The 20,044-nt window shown below is 35.8% G+C and overlaps 1 protein-coding gene across 3 annotated transcripts; it reads right to left on the reverse strand.

Annotated features, from left to right (window-relative positions):
• Nucleotides 1–1,145: 1,145 nt before the first annotated feature.
• LOC106073291 (angiotensin-converting enzyme-like) lies at nt 1,146–18,360 on the reverse strand. 3 transcript variants are annotated; one of them, XM_056005059.1, is made up of 14 exons: nt 18,250–18,360; nt 17,193–17,410; nt 16,000–16,158; nt 15,595–15,682; nt 13,891–14,034; nt 12,965–13,156; nt 12,363–12,460; nt 10,191–10,363; nt 9,725–9,849; nt 7,772–7,870; nt 6,905–7,049; nt 4,902–5,000; nt 3,201–3,335; nt 1,146–1,557 (listed from the first exon to the last, which is right to left on the reverse strand). In XM_056005059.1, exons 2-14 carry the CDS (start codon nt 17,400–17,402, stop codon nt 1,383–1,385), a joined length of 1,842 nt encoding a protein of 613 aa, XP_055861034.1. In that variant the 5' UTR covers nt 17,403–17,410; nt 18,250–18,360; the 3' UTR covers nt 1,146–1,382. The 3 variants fall into 3 exon arrangements, with proteins under 3 accessions (XP_055861034.1, XP_055861018.1, XP_055861028.1); XM_056005043.1 differs by lacking the exon at nt 18,250–18,360 and adding an exon at nt 17,508–17,576; XM_056005053.1 differs by lacking the exon at nt 18,250–18,360 and adding an exon at nt 17,508–17,572 and having other exon boundaries at nt 3,201–3,323.
• Between the last annotated feature and the right edge of the window lie 1,684 nt (nt 18,361–20,044).

Genomic DNA, 20,044 nt, shown 5'->3' on the forward strand with positions numbered 1-20,044 from the left:
ACTGTCAAATTTCTTGGAAATTAGTTCGATCCTTTCTCGAAATACAAGAAGTGTTACAAGACTTATATTGATTTACTCGTCTGTCAGGGTGGATTCTGTCTCATTCTATTCTCCCACTTCCCATTTTTGGAAAAAGTGAAAATTTTGCACAATTATTCATTGTTGATGACATGAATGAATAGAAAAAAATCAAGAAATATTTAACAAATTAGTGCTAATTACTTTTCTGTTATATAGAAAAAATTGAAATAAACCTTGCAATATTGAGAGATACGGCGCCGACTAAATGGCGCTTTGTTTTTCAAAAAAAAAGTTTTATTTATAGTTTGTGTCTACATTTCCTTCCACCTTAAGAACGTGCAAGCTTGGAGTGGGAAATATAATAATAATAATAGTAATAATAAAAAACTTTAAAATATCAACCAGTCGGACGAGGAATTAATTAAATAACCTTTACAACATGGTTTCATTTCTTCTTTTAGTGGTTTAGGTACGTGTGGGCGTGTGTGGGTAATCGAGACCTTTCGTTACAGATATGATATTTAATATTATGGTTTTTGGCACATCGGCACAATTTAGGCATTGTCGTGCCCAAAATCCCTCAAGAATAAATGTCATTCAGCTAAATTATTAAAAATAATGTCCATTCATAGCTCAAATAGTAAAATACTTCTCTCTTATATCTGGGGGGGGGGGGGGGGGGAACAAGGAGGATGTGTTCCATGGTGAGATAACAGTCACAGTAATCACACAGTGGGGGGAGGGAGTTCTTCTTTCTTTAGCACTAAGGAGTGCGTAATGTAGGTGTGGTCAATCCTAAGTCTCGACGTGACCTTGCTTCCACGCCTTGTCAGACACTTAGATGTGGACCGCCACCTGGCATCCGCCTCCACCCGTCTAAGCTTGTTGTGGGTCTAAGCCTCGTACCGATCCTGTCACTCGCTATCAGGCAGAGGCTATACTCTGTCCTAGGTCCAAGCTAGGAATTAGGGTTCCTGACACCGCTTGATTTAGGTCTCTCTTTGCTTCCCTGTCTGCCGCTTCGTTTCCCTCTATACCCACATGAGACCATTCGATCTAGAAGGCGGTAGAAGGCCTCAACATTTGCATACACAAACACATATTTGCAACATACAAATCATGTATTAAAGACCAAAATATATTTTACATTTCTTTCATCTTGTGCAAAACATTTTAATGTTCAAATGCCTTGTATATGATATACAAACTACGATGGGTCCAGATATGTTTAAAGGAAATCACTGAGGCTTGTATAACTGTGTCACAGTCTGTTTTGGTTAAATATTGTTTCACTGTGTTAGAGTCTGTTTTTGTTAAAGTTTGTTTCACTGTGTCAGAAGCTGTTGATGTTGTCATGAACTCTAGTATGATGGACAGTTAGGTTGCCAGCCGATATCTTCGCCGTTTTCTTTCTTCAAGAAGTTAATCAAAGGTTTGAAGTAGTCCATTAGAGGCTGAGCGTCCATTTTGGTTTGACCAGTCATTATTTTCATAGCCACTGGCCAGGGTTGAGATCGTCCAAGTTGTAACATGTCACTAAATGCACGAGAAAAAAAATGAAAATGAGTAAGTGTACAGTTGAACTCATTATTTAAAAACTTTCAGATAAAATCCAATTATGATCAATCAGAGGAACTATTTTCATTACGACGAAGGAGCTCTTTAAAAAAATCTTTATGATGAATTGACAATTATACTAATTATAAACCAAGAATGGGCCAGTTGTAACTCAATTTTCAGAAAAAAAAAGAACCCTTTTTATATGTTATCTCAAAATAAATTTTTGCATGCAAACATGTCATTAACATTCAGACCACCCATGTTCCGGAGCTGAAAATAATGGCAAAACATGCACTTCTGGAGTGTCACAAGAAAATGACGACCATGACCTCCAGAGATGCATACTCATCGAAAGGCCCGAAATATACTGGCAGCGATGGTAACGCACCCCAAGACACTATATTCAAAAACAAAATAAAGTGTAGAGAGCTGACTGATCTTGAAACTACTGCGCTGTTCTTCTAAAATCTTGGACTAGTTATCTGAAGCCTCCAACATGTTATGCAAGCGTTTTGTAAATTGCGGGGCGTCCTCTCTAGGGGGCGAGGAAAAAAAAGTATTTTTTTAAATCCAAGTTGTTACAATAAGTAATTAAAGTTCGCCATTTCAGACCTTGTGATGTATGATGTATCTATGGTGCCATACAGGATGAAACAGGGTGGAGGACACGCACTAACCATGAGTTATATCAATTATATGAAGACCCACCAATAGTGAACGAAATAAAAAAGAACAGACAACGTTGGGCAGGTCACCTTGAAAGAATGTCAGACAACAGAGGGGCGAAAATTGTATACAGGCAAAAACCAAAAGGCAGGCGACCCAAAGGCAGACCCCGAATGCGATGGATAGATGACGTGGAAGCAGATCTGAAGCAGCTTGGGGTTAGGGCGTGGAGACTAAAGGCCCAGGAGAGATCTGAATGGAAGGATGTGTTAAAGCAGGCCAGAGCCCTCCATGGGCTGTAGCGCCACTGGGATGATGTATGATGTAAGGGTCATCTATTTCAGTGGCCCATGGATCAAGAGGGTGTTATGTGACAAGTGCTGACTCTTTTCTTATAAGATTTAATTTAACCTGTTTTGTTTTGTTTTTTAATTAGGAGGAATGGCTCCGGCTAGTTCCACGCCTTTTTACTTTGCTTTTTGGGTGTTCTTACTAGGAAGGAGGGCCATGCAGACGTCATTATGACTACTCTCTATAATTTTAGTAGTGTAGGAACGTAGGTTTCGTTTATCGTTTATTTGATTAAATCCATTCATGTTTAGTGGTTATAACAGCATCCTTGAGATACTGACGTTACAAACAATTATAGAAGCGGTACATATATGTAAAAAGTTTGGTAGACACTGCCTTCAGCTATTAATAATAATGTATTTAAGAAATAACTAAAAAGCTTATTTTTTAAAATACTCTCCCCTTAAGCTATTAATAATAATGTATTCAAGAAATAACTAAAAAGCTAGATTTTAAAAATACTCTCCCCATAAGCCATTAATAATAATATTTAAGAAATAACTTAAAAGCCAAATTTTAAAAATACTCTCCCCTTAAACTATTAATAATAATGTTTAAGAAATAACTAAAAAGCCAAGTTATAAAAATAATATCCCCTTTACCTCAATTTTTTCCCAGCTTTTGTGTTGTTGTAAATGTCACATCTGTGTAGAGGTCCTTTATACCCAGCTTCATCACACAAAGCTTTGTGGAATTGGAACTGTATCACGAAGCTAACGAAATAACTGGAAAGAAAACTATTTTGATTATTAGAAACCTATGCACTGAAAGCAATGAACACGGACGTATTAATGTGAGACCAAACAGAACGTTAGTGTAAAATGACTTGCAGCGGGGTCTATTTAGAATTAGTCCAATCATCCAATGACATGAAAAGACATGAAAGTTTCATATATTAAATATGTTTTTCAAATCCTTTAGATTTCTTTATTTATTGCCAATCTGCATTTGATTGGTTCTCATTCTTTTCTTTTTCTATTCTTTTTCTCCTGTATATATATATATATATATATATGGCTTCTTCTGTCTAGGAAGACAATGGGTGCGCCCAGATGAGTCTATGGCTTTGGTTTCGTCTTAAGACGGGGCAGAATTTGGAATGAATGATAAAGTCAATTCTGGAGCTGCAGAGTTTGCCACAGTTCATAAATGTATATGCACCTGTTTTAGGGCTAGATGACAGTGCAGCTTTTTTATTTCTCTTGACTAATGCAGCTTCGTTTCTTTTGCTCTCGGCAAATGTCGTACCAGCACGCACAGTCTGTCTCCATGCTGTCTTCTCACACATACTTTCGTTGATGCCTGTGGTTCTCATGTCTCGCTTTCAGACATCTCTGGCGGCCCCTGGGTCTGACTCCCTCCGCAAGCTCAGCGTATAGGATGTCTTTTGGTATTCTTCCATCTGGCATGTGGGTGACATGTCCAAGCCAGCGTAGTCTTCTATGTGTCAGAAGAGCATAGATGTTGTGTATATTAGCCAGTTTCAAAACATACTGTTTGGATACATGATTCCTCCCAGAGATGCGTTGCAGGCAGCGTAAAGGAAAGCTATTTAATCTATGCTCGTGACGCATGTAAGTTTCCCAAGTCTCACTACCATAAAGAATTGTGGTCAGAACACATGTATTGTAGACTAGACTATAGCTCTACAATTATCGATAATTCTTGAATATTCTGGAAAAATTCCCAATGATAGTCATAGAAACGTATATTCCTCAATTGATAACAATATAAATGTTGCCATGTTCATGCAGTATTATTCAGTTTTCTATATGTCACATGTCAAAAATTAACCTTGGTTAAACCACACTGTACTTGATTGAACTTTAATATAAACTTCAAATAGCCTTTAGAAATGCGTGGTTTCAGTGGCGTTCTAAAATCCTTAAGTTAAAATCATAGAAACCGAGATCCCTCGATTTGGAAGCTAAGCTCCTTACCAATCGGCAAACATTCTTCCCATGCAAAGCCCTCAGCCTCCTGGATGACAAATGTGGTCATCATCGAACCACGATGGACGAACTATATATATCTCTAGAATTACATTTTACTGCTAACATTTAATGCACATTAATTTACATAGTTACTTCAACACTGTCGTTCTTGATTTGAAACAAAATGAGAATTGTTAGTGGATCACATGACCGGTAGTAGGAGTGAAAGTTTTTATGAAATTTTGTTAGGCGCCACGTAGAGAGTTTTAGACGATAGTTCTGCAGGTTCAACTCTGAAATCATATTTGTACTTGAAACACGTATTGAAACATAGTATGAAAGTTAATATCATGACATTTCTAGTATTACCTGATGTATGGGTAGTTGGCTGGAATATGATATTTGGCACCTGGATCAAAATCATCAGATGATCTTGCTACAGGAGGGAAGATACCTTGATATCGACACCTGATTTTAGAAAGTACAAAAAACAAAATATGGAACAAATACAATGATGAGGTGTGTTTTCCTTTTGAACGTCAATATTTAAATTATTTTCATTCTTTTTGCCTCTGAAAGTAAATCGGAGACTAGCAAGACCTGGAAGTAAACACCGATACGATACGATATCTCATTGTTAAGTGGATCAAAGTTCAATGAATTCAACCTCAGTCACATAATAAATATAAATCCAAAATAAACAAGCAAAATAAAAAAAAAATCATTAAAAAAAATAATAATCTAAGTGAGTTAGAAGTCATTTCTCTTCTTTGATATCGAATAAAAAACTTAACTATTAATAATTACTTCGCTAATTGGTAACTTTTTTTATTGATTCATGTTTTGTTCGGTACGATAGATAATTGTTTTAAGCTTCACCTTGATCCAAGAATGGGTGTGAAAAAAAAGGTGTTCTAAGGGGACGAAACCCTACATATTTTGCCGTATCTGTGAATACTGAATGATTAATTTTCCTTGTTGGTATCAAACAATGTAACTAATTAATTAATTAATTAGCGGTAATTAAATGACTAATTTTTGGTAATTTATTCTATTACTTCTTGTCTTGTCTAATCCAATGTATAATCGTGCAAAGTTTTAACTTGATGCGAGAATAGGTTTGGAAGAGATCACGTGGGCCAACTGTTTACAAACAAAGTAAGCTGACAAAAGCTTTGTATAAACAGAGAAACATTTTCAGGTAAGTTAAACAGTATAATGAGGTAGGTCACATGACTGACAGTACGACCTGATGACAGCAATCAATTTATAATGAACAATTTATTATTATTATATAAAAAATATCTTAGTTGGTTCTCTTTAAAGGCGTTTTTTTTGGCCGTTTTTTTTTTGTTGCCGCCCTTGTTGGGCCCATAGTTCCTATCTGCCATCGTGCTACTCTATAGATTCAAGAAACTCGTACATTAATAACGCTCATTTAGAGGTCTGCTCAATGATAAAATAGTCGATTTCGGAAAAAAAATGATGTTAGTTTTCTTCATTTTCAGATAGAAAAAAATATATTAGGCCCTATACAAAATTTTCTTTAAAATTTAAAATATTTAGCATTTTATTAATAAAATTTGACTTTTAACGAAAATCCCTTCTGAAAAAAATATTTTCAGTCCAAAAACACAACTTTTTAATATAAATTACATTATAGAAACCTCAAAGTATTTAACTTGATATAGGTATTGATCTCAAGCTCTTTTCGTGGTGGACACGATTCTATCATCGTTTATATTTTATTTGTAAGGTTTACCACAATCTCGCAGCAAATGTGACCATACTTTCGAGAACAGGTTATCACAGGGGAATCCCCTACAAAGCATCATTTCCTATTCTACGTATGTCAGCAAGAATCTCCCTACATTGAAAAACTCAGCAGTACTCACGTAGTGGGGATCAGCATGCAGGTTAAACCTCCAGACTAAATTTGAGTGTAGAGCTTATTATATATTGTAAACATCAAAACGGTCAAACCACAAGTTTTTCTATTGTGGCCAATCAGCTAGTAATTCATTTCTCAAAGATATATATAAATTGAATAATTTCTATCAAAATCGTTAGGGCCGATTTAAGAGATTAGTGTTTTTTGTTTTTTTTTGTTGTTGTTGTTTTTTATCCGTCTTGTTTTGACTAGATGAAGAATTTGGAAAATGTTAGAGAACAAAGCGTATTCTGTAAGCTTTCAACCAATTATATTTTTCGCATTTAAATTATAACTCAGTACGCTGAGTTAGTCCAATAGTGAGGGGCACATGCTACTAATCGCAGAGTTAGATCACCAATCAACATAGTCCTAGACCTAATTGGTTGGGGGTTCTTACATTATCTCCAATAACACAGTGAACAAAAATGATAATACTTACCTCAAGTTCCACCACTCTTCATTGTATTTATCTGGAGTTATGTCTCCTCGAAACACTTTCCAACGCCATTGATCAATCAAATAACCGAATGGAAGGAAGGCTATTTTCTCCAGGGCCATACTCATCAAGTAATTTATATCTGATTCTGGTAGATTAAGCAATACGGTGTTGAAGTAACTAAGTAAATATTTGGTAGATCAAGTAATACAGTGTTGAAGTAACTAAGTAAATATTTGGTAGATCAAGTAATACAGTGTTGAAGTAACTAAGTAAATTTTTGGTAAATCAAGAACGACAGTGTTGAAGTAACTATGTAAATTAATGTGCATTAAATGTTAGCAGTAAAATGTAATTCTAGAGATATTTATAGTTCGTCCATCGTGGTTCGATGATGACCACATTTGTCATCCAGGAGGCTGAGGGCTTTGCATGGGGTTTTGTGCCTCCTCATGTGGCTGGTGAGACCTATGTCAGCCCGGAATGTTCGGCTGCAGATTTGACAGCGCACACGCCATGATGCTCTGTCATGTGCTTCTGTCTCCCAAGTGACTGGGTCAATTCTGAATGATTTCAGAGATGCTTTGAGGATGTCCCTAAAGCGTTTTCTTAGTACACCTTCTGATCACTTTCCTTCCATTAATTCTAGAGATAAAGGCTACGCTAACTGTTAGTAGAGGTGAGATAGAAAGGCTACGTTAACCGTTAGTAGAGGTGAGATAGTCTACACTATCTGTTAGTAGAGGTGAGATAGAAAGACTTAGAGAACCTGTCCTCCTTTTTTGGGGGGTTGCGTCATGCTCTATAACAATGATATATGTTATCCTTACATGCATCTTCTTATCAGATGACAACATTTTATTTGCTTACTTTTGTCTTCAATGGATTCCTTCAATAAACCAATAGCATACATATGTTCTGGTGTATTGACTGATAATGAGATGGTGTCACCCACAGCCTCGTGGAATCCTGAAACAATGTAGTAATAGATATAAAGTAGTATCTATATACTCTTGTATGTGGTCTAATACATATAAACAGTAATTTACGACAACAAGAGAATTTATGCAACCAATATTTTAATACTTTTTTCGCTTTTTTATGACAGAAGAAAAGATCGAAATATTTATTGTGTGACGTGAGATTTTCTGTGTTTAATGTCAAATTAAATGTTTCATGACGATAATTTCTTGAAATTAGTTTATATTGTAGTAACACTAACGCTTTCCAGTGTCTTCCTTGAAAGGATAATAGAGGATGCTCTTGAAGGTAACGAGGGTACTGTGGACATTGGTGGAAGAAGAATTGCTAACTGTCGCTTTGAAGATGATTCATATGGACTGGAAAGGACAGAGGAAGAGCTAGCTGATTTGGTGATGCGAATAGAAACGATTTTCGCAGCATAAGGTATGCCAATCAATGTCGAAAAACGCACATTATAACCAATGGCAAACAAGGGTTTAAAATGGACATCCGTATTATAGACAAAAACCTGGCAAGCGTATGATGTTTTATATACCTCAGAGCTATCGTCTCAGACGAAGGAACCAAACCTGAACTATTGTCTAGAACTGCAAAGTCCACATCAGCACTTGCAAAGCTCAAGATAAAAGCATAGGCCTTGGCATTAAATTGATTGACATTCTTGGACGCTAACTGTCGAATTAGAGGAGTGGAGTCCTAGCCATGGAATCGAGATGCGATATAAGGATCCATAGACCGCACCACAAATGTGAGGATTCAAAACAGGATCACAATATTGGACCCCACCATGGCCTGCTGACTACAGACAGAAAAAAGCAAAAAAAAAAATATGACCATATTACAAGGTTCTCAAGGTTTACAAAGACCTTCCTTTTGGGAACAGTACCAGGTAATAGAAGAAGTGGCAGACAGAGAAATGGATGCAAAGACACTATTAATTACTTGATCGGTCAATCATTGATTCGAGTCAAAAGAAAAGAAGAAGAAAGACGGTCACAGATCATGTATGTTGCCTCAATGGTCAAACTAACTAAAGGATAGGTAGATGTAAAGGTAGATGTAAAGGTAGATGTAAATGTAGATGTAAAGGTAGATGTAAATGTAGATGTAAAGGTAGACGAAAGGTAGATGTAAATGTAGATGTAAATGTGGATGTAAAGGTAGATGTAAAGGTAGATGTAAATGTGGATGTAAAGGTAGATGTAAAGGTAGATATAAATGTGGATGTAAAGGTATAAGTAAAGGTAGATGTAAAGGTCGATGTAAATGTGGATGTAAAGGTCGATGTGAAGGTAGATGTAAATGTGGATGTAAAGGTAAATGTAAAGGTAGATGTAAATGTGGATGTAAAGGTAGATGTAAAGGTAGATGTAAAGGTAGATGTAAATGTGGATGTAAAGGTAGAGGTAAAGGTAGATGTAAAGGTAGATTTAAATGTAGATGTAAATGTAGATGTAAATGTGGATGTAAAGGTAGATGTAAAAATAGATGTAAAGGTGTAAATTCGAAGCTAAGACGATAAAAAAATTCGATTCAGATGTAAGTAAATTTTTGTTTTTATACATTAATTTAAATATCAAAATTTTGTTTTTAAAAGTTTTTAAAAAATAAATCGTCTGCAAACAACATTCTAGACAAATATTACTAAAAAAAAAATAACAATATCTAACAGGAAAACATGCTTTTCCACTTTATCAAAAGTTATTTTCCTCCACGCTTGAATAAGAACAATCTTTCTAAAAGAGTAGTGACTAATTTGCACAAATGACATAATATTTAGATATCTCTATATAAAGTTAGCACCACAGACCTGCTCTTTATAAAGTTAACACCACAGACCTGGATTTGCACCGTCTCTAAAGGCAATGGGTTGATTGGCGTATTGAAGGAAGTATTCGATGTGCCCCATCTCGTGATGAGCTGTATTGAAGTCTTTGGAGTTCACTACTGTACACTGTTTTATTCTGGTGGCAAGAAATGATAAAGGAAACGTCCTATACCCAACAGCTATATGAGAACTAGTGTATCCGTGTTCTTGTTGGGCTTGAAAAAAATGCAATATCGCAAGGAAATAACAACATACATAAAACAAATAAAACTTGTGCGCGTTATGTACATACTAATTGCATTCTTGGCCTTCATGAACGAGACTCAATGATGAGACTACTGAACATAAGGTAAACATATGAGCTCTGCCCCCCCCCCCCCAATCCATTTTCTTCTTTCTTTCCACTTTACAGATCAAAAGTTGTTCATTCTTTAAAACTATTGTCACGTGACCAAAAAATAAACCTAGCACTGTTACCTGAAATCTTTGCCATTGTTAAAGTCCCAGGCTGAAGCATGACACACAATTTCTCGACCATCAGCCGGTCTTTCAAACACTGATTTATTCCAAAACTCAGGAGGCATTGGAATTAGACCAAGAGATTGAAAAAAGCTGTCAGCAGTTTGGAATATTTTTAAAGCGGTGTAGTTCTGAAATATTGAAATAATTGGGACTAGTAGGCCTACATTCAATGCAGGCTAAAACATTTAAGTTGTATATTCATTTGCCTTCCCAGATTTAATTATCGAAAACAGTTCGGTTGTGCTGAATGGCATTTTTACGACAATTGAGAACAAAAGCTGTGAATAAGAAGAAGAAAAAAAGAAACAGGAAAGTTTTTAGATGTATCTAGGTATCTATATACATTTTAGGAGGCGCGGTGGCTGAGTGTTAAAGCGTTTGGCTTTCCGACCGGGGGTCCAGGGTTCAAATCCTGGTGAAGATTAGGATTTTTAATTTCTGGATCTTTGGGCTCTAATGGGTACCTGACACTAGTTGGAGAAAAGTAAAGGTGGTTGGTCGTTGTGCTGGACACACGACACCCTCGATAACCGTGGGCCATAGAAACAGATTCCTTTATATCATCTGCCCTATAGATCGCAAGGTCTGAAAGGGGAACTTTACTTTTCTTTTTAGAAGCTTAAACAAGGTTCGAGTTAGACCTAACGGCTTAAATAACATGGTAAGCCTTGCTAAGTGTTTAATTACAAACGATAAATTAATTAACATTTTCTTGGCCTTAGTCAGGTAGCTAACTTATAACATGACGGTGAAAGTGAAACCAGGTAAACTATGAGCAGTTCATTTTGATGTAAGTTTCTCAAGCCGATTGACTTGTTTGCTAGCCCCACTCACAGATGGTTTGACCAATTGACTATTGTCGGACATCAGTGTTAGTTAATTTCAATGTTCTTCGCTATGTCAATCAGATTCTTGTACTCTAGTGTTTACGTTTTGATTACATGCTTACATGTTGATGTCAATTTAAAGAAGCCTAATCAACGAGTGAGGAAGATTAGATGACGGATGCTTATTTATAATGGTTCTACTAGGTTGTCATTACCGGAAGTGGTAATAGATATAAGCACTCAGCTACCTATAAAATGCTTTCTAATGGCATGCGTCTCAAATAGCCTCTGACGTTAGTAACTTCTGACCTTCACATGTGATTCAGATATTGAGTTCGGCGAGTACCTGGCGCCTAAACCAGTAAGCTTGAGCAGGAGGGGTTCATTGCTGGCTCCCCACCAAGGAGAGGAAAAACTCTTAATTCAAACCTCTGATACCTGGAAAAGGCTTCGGGAATCAACCCTGAGGAAAAATCAGGAGCCGGCGACCCTTAGTCAGTGTTACTCCATGGCAAAACCTGCGACGCTGCTGACCCCGTTGCGATGTCCACGTATGGTTCAAGATGACCGCATCCCTTTTATGAACCATGTGACCCGGGAAAGGCTTTTATCTAGGTGGCCAGGATGAGGAATTGGCTCTTCACCAGCCCATCTGTCTGGAGTCCCCCTGCGACTCGATGATCATTTAATCACATTCGTCTGGTCGTGGGACATGGTCCATTCAGCCAACGACACGGTTTCCCCCGACACGTGCGAGGCCAGAGGCCGGGCCCACGGGGGGGGGGACCCTCCATGTGCCTATAATGTCCAATTGACCCCGTGGGGAAACCATCACCGCCCGTATGGTCTCCGTTGGGGAACGAAGCAATGGGGGTCTCGGAGTGGTTAGCAAGCACATCCCCACCACGTGCAAGTGCACTCGTTTGAGCATATTTGTGATAGCTCACTGAATGCCATGTTTGCTCTCGTTCTTAGCCTTTCCGCTTCCCCGGGCAGACGTTTCCACGGAAGTGCCACGGGAGCATTTCCTCCGTCTGCTAACCCCTAACTTTATCGGCACTTGACGTTCAAAGCTTACTGTTATGGGTGCATCTTAAAATGGAGGAGATTTTATTTTCTTGGGAAAGATGGTAACGAAATTTAAGGCGATTCTCACACATCAGAATGAGAACAACCGAGCAATACTAATATTGTTAAACTTAATTCTACATCGACAGACCAATTTGTTCCAATTATTAACAGTCACTTTATGTGCTTCAATTAAAAAACTAAAAGCTACAGGTAGAAGAATAGCACTTGCCTGTCTAATCATCTCATCGGTGACATCAAACGTTGGTTTCTTGGGGTAAGGGCTCAACTCTTTGATTAAATTGTCCCATTCCTGAGCCCACATGTTTCCTGTTAGATAAAATCAAATTGATAATTTTCCCTTTTACGTATGTTATCGTTGTGCTAATAATTCATCTCATGCAAGATGGAAGCATTTAACTATATGCAAGAAACTGTATGATTAGTCATTCGTCAACCTGGGATGCGACACTAAATACGTTTCAATTACATCCTAGAGACTTTTTATGTAGAACAAGTCTTTGGTAAATATTTTGTCAAAGGGCTTGAACAATATTCTTTACATTTATGAGATTTCCAATAAGTCTTTTTTATCGTCTATATATGATGTAATTACGTTTAATGAAAGCTTTGTGATTTAAAAAAAAAGTCGGCATAGGAATAAACTTCTCAAAGGTCTTCACCCATTGCATATATGGTGTCAACAATAGGAAATAGATCCAATTCATATGTTTATGTTTAAATAAACCATTTTATTTGTCGAATAAAGAGTGCACTATATTAGAACTATAAATACGATGCCATTAAAAAAATGTTCATAGGCCTAAAAGTTACCAAGAATATGAGCTGGGATATGACCAGACGCTGGGAAGTTGTCCGATCCATATATGGCTTTAAGTTTACGCCGGACGTAGGCGTGGAGCTGCTCATACAGGGGACGTAACTGGTTATAAAGTCCCAGAACATCCTCTTCAAATGTTGGAGTTTCATACTTGGATCGCCAATAGGCGCCTGTGTCAGTGTACCCTTGAAATAAAAAATAAACATTGACAAAACTAAACTTTTATTTTTCGTCTGCTGTTAGTTTAGTTAGAAGCTGGAACGAAAATTATGATCAGTAGTTTGGCAAAAATGTAGAACAAAATAGATATGTGGTAGCTTTCCATAACATAGTCCTCTTATTAAGACAACAATATTACAATAGTAGGGGTTTCTTTGTATTCTTTAATTTGCTGAAAATATACTTATTTAAACTGCCAGTGTGTGTGGTACTCCACAGTGGTTACTTTGTGGTCTGTTTATTGTTTGATGGTTTCGTGAGTTGAAGCAAAACACCAAATTGAGAGGTTTTGTGTAGTAGTTGTTTTTTTTTATTTATAATTGTAATGTTTTCTTTTCATTCTATTTGAAATTGTCCTTTCCAGCATTTAAATAATCCAGAGGTAGGATAGCTTCTTTGTTTTGAGAAGTCAACAAACATAATACTGATACTCCCACATCTTTATAAGATTGGGCCGAAACAAATTGACTAAACGGGGTTTGTATATATGTATATATCTGTTTCTATGGCCCTGTGTATGTGTGTGTGAACATATCGCCTATGTAAATAAAGCTTTAATATTCAACAAAGCAAGCCAGTTAATTGAGGCTTTTAAAGCCTGTTACCACTGTTCGATTTGGTTGTCAGCCTTGTAACTACTTAAAGAGAATCGATTACACAAGCATCGAGTAACATTCATATAGACTGTATCTGAACTTACCCAGCAACTGAACTGCCTCGTTACTTAGCTCTACGTACTCAGGATACAGATCTTTCATCTTACGACCACTGGCGTCACTCCAACCTTTCCAGACATCTAATAGTAACTGATAATCACGTGACTCGGCCATTATTTTGGTTAAATCTGTTAAAATCATAACATGACATTAGAGAGTGATAAAATAAAACCTGTACACGTCCCTTTAGTTCAGTGGGCTGTCCAGTGTGTTTCATTATTTTCAAAAGCATTTTTTCAAAGCTTACATCAACTCACTCTGTTTGTCTGTCTGGTAAAAATGTGTACACATTATTTCTTTCACACTTCGCACAATTATTCATAGGTGTAGACAAGACATGAATCAATTAAAACTAACCAGTTGGTTGAAAATCAATCATAATTTATTATTTTGTTTGATTCCAATTAGGTAAATTAATCCTTCAGTATTTACATATATGGCTAAATATGTAGGGTTTAGTCCTCTTTAGATAAATTAATTTTTTGACCCGCTCCTCAAAAAGTTTGCCCATCACTGCTCCAGTACATGATAAACAATTTAGCACCTGACATACAATCTAGTACCTGACATACAACCTAGCACCTGACATACAACCTAGCACCTGACATACAATCTAGCATATGACATACAATATAGCACCTGACATAGAATTTAGCATTTGACATACAATCTTGAATCTTAAATACAATCTATTAAATGATGTACAATTAAGCATTATCGAGCACCTAATAAACAATCTAGCCCTTGATATACGGGCTAGCAGCTGATATACAGACTAGCAGCTGATATACAGACTAGCAGCTGATATACGGGCTAGCACCTGATATACAGACTAGCAGCTGATATACAGACTAGCAGCTGATATACGGGCTAGCACCTGATATACAGACTAGCAGCTGATATACAGACTAGCACCTGATATACAGACTAGCAGCTGATATACAGACTAGCACCTGATATACAGACTAGCAGCTGATATACGGGCTAGCACCTGATATACAGACTAGCAGCTGATATACAGACTAGCACCTGATATACAGACTAGCAGCTGATATACGGGCTAGCACCTGATATACAGACTAGCAGCTGATATACAGACTAGCAGCTGATATACGGGCTAGCACCTGATATACAGACTAGCAGCTGATATACAGACTAGCAGCTGATATACAGACTAGCAGCTGATATACAGACTAGCAGCTGATATAAGGGCTAGCAGCTGATATACAGACTAGCAGCTGATATACAGACTAGCAGCTGATATACAGACTAGCAGCTGATATAAGGGCTAGCGCTGATATACAGACTAGCAGCTGATATACAGACTAGCAGCTGATATACAGACTAGCAGCTGATATAAGGGCTAGCAGCTGATATACAGACTAGCAGCTGATATACAGACTAGCAGCTGATATAAGGGCTAGCAGCTGATATACAGACTAGCAGCTGATATATCCTTTAATAATGACCTTGATATGAAATCATCATATAAAATCTAGCATATTATATTCACTCACCATATATATATATTCAGAGAGAGAGAGAGAGAGAGAGAGAGAGAGAGAGAGAGATAATAGAGATATAATCTTGCACTTGATATACAGGTATTATACATGTATAATATAGTAGGATTCAATCCTAGATCTATAATCTAATACATCAAGCACCTTATAAACAGTCTAACATACCTGGATCTAGTGGAACACAGTTTGTTGAGTTAAGGCATACTTTAGCTGTACTGTAGATGGATTCCATATCACTCAAGATTTTGTTTAGCTAAATTAATTTAAGAATACACTGTAGTTCATGTGAAGATATAAAAACAAATATTATCCCTAGACCCTATGTAACTATCGATTGAGAGTTACATACTATAATAATAATATTACGCAATAAATTGATTTAAAGTCCGCTCACATCAATTGCCATAAAAATAATTTGGTAAATTATAATCAAAGTGTAGGATACGAAGTTTAAATGAAAAGTAGTTATGACTAAATAAAAAACAAATTCATGCCATATGTAGTTCAAGGTGATGTTAAAGTTCAAGGAAATACATCAACATAGGCCTATATGTCAAGGGTGTGACCTACTCGCTTAAGTTTGGTTTCATTCGTCTGTGCCGAAATGCCAATATCTTTGATAATATGAAACTGTCTCTTGTCTGCTTCGGACATAACTGATGTGTCATATCCAGTAGCATTGCTGGCTGCTTCTTGTAAGAACTGATCCCACTTGAGCTGTTTATCAAGCTATAATTTAAAAAAATAGATCTATGGTATTAGAACTTAAGTCGTTAATCAAACTTCAATAAAAACATAGATCTGGGATTTTAGAACTGATCCCACTTTAGCTGTTCATCAAGCTACAATAAAAAAAAATGTAGGTCTTTTGGAGTATAGAGTAAGAGATATAAATCCTAATACTGAACAAAATCAGACATAAGATTTTGTAGATAGAAGAAAGAGAAGCATTCTAGATAGACAATGTGAAATTCAAGCTGGTGCACCGATAACACTAGCAGTATATAAAATTTCTAAGCTCTCGCTTGCAACACAAATTAATTTTATTTTGTTAACTACCAGTGTTCTTTCGATTTGACATCCTTACCAAGATTTATTTTGTCTTTTTGTTTCACAATCTTCCTCTTTGAATTTTCTTACGTTTTTCTTTACCTCGCCTCCTTATCTCTTCATATTGCTTTCTCTTCTTTTCTATCTATTGCTTTAAAGAACGTCAACAGAAACTTCAAACAAAGAGCAGATGACTACGATGAACTATTTGTTTCCAGATCCACACTAGTTTAAAAAGTATTGCTGTTCTAATGGAATTATTATAATTAAGCGTTAAACCTACTAGCATTTGATACTGGAGATGTTCATACATGGCGGATAAATACAAACAAATTTGGTATATCCGCTGTTGATAAGCTGTTTCTAAAATGATACATACATAATAATTTTTGTGTCTATTATTTTAGCACTGCGGAATCAAATTGTGTAAAAACTTTTTTGTTTCAGACTTTCATTTAGTTGGCAATGTTGGAGTTCAAATTAGTGTCCTTGACCTTTTGTTTTAGCATAGAGAGAGAATTTCCACTACACAAAAACTTGAAATATTTGACATTAATCGCAAAAGAAACGAAATAATTTTTGTTTCCGTTTTTAACAAACTTAATTGTTTGTATCGCACAAAGAACACAATGACATTTGGAGATTGTTTGTCATTAATCTTGAAAACCCTTTGAGTTGTCAGAAAGTAAATATAAAAGAGAAATTTTTCTGACCGTAATGTTCTGGTTATAATCTGTCAGATTAGTATTGAAATTCCATGTGGCCTCTGTAAGGTCATAAGCTATTAGTCCAGCTCGAGTGTTGTAGTCAAGGAGGAAATCTTGAATGGCTTGAGAATCATTGATCAGTACTTGACTGCTGACTCCAGCAAGAACGAAAGGAAAACATACCAAAGTAAATAGAGCTTTGGATGTTAGGCTCATGACTCGGTCTGTGGAGGAAATAGAGGACAATAGAATTTTTTAAAGAAACAAAATGTGTTTCAGATTAGCAATTAAACACTGTCGCTGTGAATGACTGTCCCTCACTTTGGAAAGATGTTGCGCTTTGTTTCATCCTTGACATTTTCTTCATTTTCAAGAACTTGCTCTCAGCATACTAAATAGTTGTTTTCTCTTTTAAAAAAAATAAACATTTTTTTTGGAAATGTAGTAGTTACTATGACAGAACTTACTGAACTTAGCAAATACAATTGTAGAAAAAAACACACTATTTTTTAAAACATTCTAAAACCGTTTGCATAAATGTGTTAAAAGTATGGTAAATGGCCGTCTCCTTTACTAAATAGTCTTCCGTGTTTGTTACTATTAATAGTGAATAGTTGTAAAAATAGTGTATTTTTATGAAAAAAAACTGCTTCCATAATTTATTTTAAAAATTAGATTTTTCGCTTTCAGAAAAGAACAAAGCAGCCGTTGCATCAGAACTTTGAATGGTCTAAAATATTATGATGTCGGATTTTCACTATTTTTTTAGTTTACGAGATCAAATGAGACGGACGTACAGACGGACAGAAAGACCACACAAAACTAATAGCGTCTTATCCCCTTTTGGCGGCCACTAAAAATGTAAAGACAAAAGGGTATTTTTAAAAGCATCAACTTGATACTAGGATAGGCCTAGGTAAAAGATTGCGATTTAGTGGAGATGGCGAATGCATCATATATTTATTTATGTTATTCAATTTAAATGTTCAGGTTAGAAAAATTTAACTTTAAAAAAAAAAGTATTATATCATAAAGAAGCTGAGAATTTATATGTGAGACCTACCAATTATCGCCTCGTCTAAAGCTTTCTTCAAATCCTGTTATCAGCTGTGATTGGCTTAGCCTAACTGTAGTATCCGATAGGACAATCGTTTGTGTATCACAACTAATTAGAGCCTGTTAAAATTTAACTAATCGATAATCTGTAATCACCTCATCACGTCTATCTGTATCCCCATACTAGGGTCGTTAATTAGGCTGTTATTCATTTGTTCACACCCTCGAGTCTATATCCTCTTTGTCATTTACAAACCGTGAAAAGAAAAGTTCAGCCCTTGGTAAAATGTTTAAAGCCATGCAAGACACTATAGGAGCAGTATATAGCTAAAAGAAATGAGAACATAAAGTCATAGCACAAAATCCCAGAAAACATTAATATTAATGAATCTATTAGTTTTAAACATCTGTTAAACTCCTTTCTGTTATTAACTACTTGCTACTCGTTTAACTCCATGTTTTAGTTTAACTCCATTCCGTTTAATATTTTCCTGCTAGTTTAACATCTTGCTGTTTAACTCATTGCAACTAGCAATTTATTGCGATGAGTGTTTCAAAAACCTTATTGACCGACACGTTTGACTCTAGTGGAACTTGAATGTCAAGTGTGATATCAACCTGGACAGAGAAAGATTGACAGACTTAAGGGGCTACAGGCATTACAAATCAGAAAGTAAGGAGGAAAATAGTAAGAGGCAAGATAAAAATGAGGCAAATGGGGGATAAAGTAATAGACAGAATGATTGAAATAAATAAAAAAAAAGAAAGAAAAACAATCAAAATATAAAAATAGTTATATATATATATATATATATATATATATATATATATATATATATATATATATTGGGAAGAACTCCACATTTACAGCAATATGTCTCAAAAATGTAAGACTAATTTCCCATTTTCGATATAAAATAATATTACCATTTTTAAAATTACTAATTGCTAAAACTTTTGATTTATGTTTAGTCCCTAAACAATGAAATATGTTGCAAAGTTTCGACTCGATACGAGAATGGGGAATAGGAAGAAATAGCCTGTTCAAAATGTTTACCAAACAGACAGAGTGAGTTGATATGAGATTTGTAAAAAGAAGAAGAAAGAGCTAGGCTCTGACTGAATTAGAAGTTATAAGGAGAGTGAAAGATGAAATGATTGCGCAGAGAGCAAAATATACTGAAGGTGTACCGCGTAGTATAGCAAGATCTAGGCTACACCTTAGTTTTGTTTTGTTTCATGGTTCGACAGAAGGATGATTTCTTCTTTTTGTTACGTAGTGGGGCCTACATTTCATCTCAGGGATTGGCCATTTAAAAAATTAATACGTACGCGAAGTTTACGCATATTACAATCTATATGTATACCATGATAAATAATGTCTACCCAAATCAAAAATATAAACTTTTTTATTCGAAATAATATTTTCATTACAATAGATAGTAGTGATGGGAACTATGTTAAATTTTAAAAGTTAAACCAAAACTAAGTTTTAACTAAAATAAAGTGGTTAAACTAAAGGTTTGTCACCAATTGCATAAGATGGTTAAACTAAACTAAATAAAATTAATTAAAATTTAACTTTTCATAACTTTTTTTTTGGGGGGAAAGGGGGGGGGCTGTTGATCTAGACTTAGCTAATCATCCGACATTGTTGAAATCTTTCGCCATAATAAAGGCAGCTAAGGAAGATGTTTCTTCATAAACTCACAATAAAATTTGAAAAAAAAAAAGCCTAAATAAATATGTGTCCAATGTTTGTATTTTTGCCTTGAATTAACACCTTTAGAAAAGAAGTGTAC

This window comes from Biomphalaria glabrata, chromosome 1, assembly GCF_947242115.1.
Source record: "Biomphalaria glabrata chromosome 1, xgBioGlab47.1, whole genome shotgun sequence".
NCBI classification, from domain to species: Eukaryota; Metazoa; Mollusca; class Gastropoda; family Planorbidae; genus Biomphalaria; species Biomphalaria glabrata.